The sequence below is a fragment of the Augochlora pura genome, unplaced genomic scaffold, assembly GCF_028453695.1.
Source record: "Augochlora pura isolate Apur16 unplaced genomic scaffold, APUR_v2.2.1 APUR_unplaced_2513, whole genome shotgun sequence".
NCBI lineage: Eukaryota > Metazoa > Arthropoda > Insecta > Hymenoptera > Halictidae > Augochlora > Augochlora pura.
In genome coordinates, this window is record NW_027582673.1 from 1 (window position 1) to 2880 (window position 2880).

The 2880-nt window shown below is 48.9% G+C and overlaps 1 protein-coding gene across 1 annotated transcript; it reads left to right on the plus strand.

The window, feature by feature from the left end:
• Window positions 1-59: 59 nt before the first annotated feature.
• LOC144477642 (galanin receptor 2b-like) lies at window positions 60-2119 on the plus strand (the record flags this gene model as incomplete). The annotated part of the gene is made up of 2 exons (XM_078195377.1): window positions 60-420; window positions 1989-2119. Coding segments are annotated over exons 1-2 (270 nt in total), but the record flags the coding sequence as incomplete, so codon positions are not given.
• Window positions 2120-2880: the final 761 nt, after the last annotated feature.

The following is a 2880-nucleotide window of genomic DNA, read 5'->3' on the forward strand; positions in this document are numbered from 1 at the left end:
TTTGAAAGTAGCAGAGGGGAACACGTGTAAAATGAAAATCTTTTGTTCGGCAGGTTTGAGAGTCGGCGGGGAAGCCCCGGGAAGGATGCGATCGATCGGACACAGGATCAAGGAAAAGGTTTCCCGACGAGGCTGCAGGCATCTCGAGGGACTGCTCGGGTCGCGGACCGCGGCGCAGCCGGTGAGCGAAGCCGCACGATGGGAAATGATGCGCTCGTGAACGATCGTCGACCGGTGTCCAAACCTGCGAAGTGTCACCGTTGAGAGGCTAACTCGCAATCATGATGTTGAACGAGACTAATAACGCCACCGACGATTTCCTCGACTACGACATCAACGAATCGTACAGCCATTTCAACTGGGCGGAACTCGCGCCCGTCCTCGTCGTCTACTCTCTCACCTTTTTCCTCGGATTAGTAGGTGAGTCGGCTCTCGGCCAGCTGAGAACTTTCTACCACCGATTCCGTCGTCGCTCGACCGCGAATGAAACTTTTCGATAAGCCTAGACCATCGATTGACATTGTCCGTGGTCCCTCTTGATTAAAGTTTTCCTCGGATTCGAGGAAATGCATTCGCTGCAGCCCCCCTCGATCGAATCCGTAGAATCTGCTGCAAGGATATAGTATTTTTCGATCGATCGACATTCAGGATGAACGAATAATCTGTAGAATAAAATGTCTCGCGACCGCTCGAACACCCGACCCCTTTGGTCGCCGCAAAATTCTAGGATCGAGGATCGAACCTCGTTCGAAACGAAGCGCTCGTTATCCCTGTTCGAATCAGCCGAATCGAATGATTTTTTCCTCAAACATCGCGCCGTTTTGTGTGCACCGTTTATTACGCGCGCGAACGAGTTTAAACAAATAACGCCTCGATTGCACTCGATAACAGCGCGCGGAGCGGACGCCGCGAATCGGTCGCGTTTCGGTTTCGGTGACGCGACTCTCAATTTTTCCGGCGTTGTTTTCCATCGGATCTCGGCCGAGTGATTAAGCGGAAATTCAATTCTCGGTCCGGGAATTATCGCGAGACCGTGAAACGGCGACGCGCGATAGTCGTTCCGACGAAAGCCTCGTTGTTGCGACCGGTTTCTGTTTTTCTTTTTTTCGAGCAAGAGAGCATCGTCGTTTCAATCCGTCGAACGAGTCAAAGAGAGAGAGAGAGAGTCGAAGGCCCCGGGGAGATTAGCGGCGACAGGGTATTACCGAAATTAATTAAGTTCGTTTGCGAACGCCTTGCCGAGCACAGTCCTGCCAAACTCCCGTTATCAATCAGACACACAACTACGCGGGACAAAAGCCGGGGGTCCGGCCTTCGCAGTCGATGCAACTTGTCGCTTCGAAACGGAGATCCCCCGCGAAACCGCGATGCAATCTAACTTTATGCCGCCCCCCCATAAGCGGGAAGTTCGCCGGTGATATTATTACGAAATAGGAACGAGAGCCGGCAGGATTTACGACGACGAGATTCCCCTAATTCCGTGTTACATGCATCCGAGCGGGTCGCGGCAATTTTGGTAGGCGGAATCGGGTTCGTCGTTAGCTTCTCTGGAATCGATGCTAGTCTACCTTATCATTAATCTCTTTGATGAATCTCTTTTATTCGACGAGAATCGACGAGAATCGATGGAATCCGATAAACCGAGCGGACGTTCGATATCGAAGACGATCGATCGATTAAATAATAAAATTTGATTCCTATGGCAGCGTAGCTTCGTTAGATCGTGCTATTACCGGCGACTTTGGACAGCCATGTCGAGGAAATTACTCGCTGTTTATTCTGAAGAGTAGCAGTTAACGAGAACCGTCGGAGAGATCTGTTCGCAAAGAATCGCGCAATTATTCCCGAGGATCCAGAGATTCTAGATCGGTCTCGATCGTGTCTCGGATGCTGTACACGGCTCGGAAGGGTGGGCGCGGTCAATTATCAAGTTTTAACGAGAAACTGTGCGGAAACACTGTTGTGTAACGGACGCGTTTTAATTTCAGGAAACCTGCTCATCATCGCCTCGACGCTGTGCCCGCGACTGAGACCTCTACCAGCCACGCCGACCAACGTCTTTCTGGGCGGTTTGGCAACGGCCGATCTTCTGCTCATAATCTTCTGCATTCCCGTCAAGGTGAGTCCCCCCGCGTCTATAGTTCATTACTTCCAAACTAAATCCGCCGACGCCGTTGCTTTCCGATCGTCGAGCGAAAACTTGGAGCTAGCTTGAACCCGCGATAGCAACCCGCGAAGATCGCTCCAAGATATTCGGTTCGCCTTTCGCAACCGTCGTAAATCAAATATCGTGCTCTCGTCGAACTTTGTTAATTTTCCGGGGGGTTCCCGGTTCATGGATTCGCGGAACGTGCTTCGCACCGACCCGGCGTCTCGTACACGCTCGTTCAATTTACATTGTAATGAGAACCGCTCAAAGGCTGTCCTATAGTCCATTCTCATTCCTGTTATATTTTCCACGGTGGTACCGACGCGCGCGCTCGCGTAATCCGATGAAATTCCGCGGATCGCGAATTTGTTGGATGTTTTCGAAAATATGGTCCGCGCCAGTTTACCGCAAAGAGAGAAAGATATATATATATATATATATAAAACAAAGGATAATTTTAAGGACTTTCTAGGAGAATAACCAAGTTTGTGTTGCTCTAAAAAGAAAGAGGTTATGATTGACATATCGTGTATATACAATATTTACAAATATACAAAGTGATTTATTAATTACCTAAAAAGAAAGAGAAACAACAATTAAAGTCTATTCTCCTCAATTCCTCCTAGGTCGATTATTGTATTTTATTTTAGAATGTCACTTTTATATTTCCACACGTGTTCGCTCACGTCACCTCTCTATGTTTTGATATCGCTCGTTGAGCATCGATATAT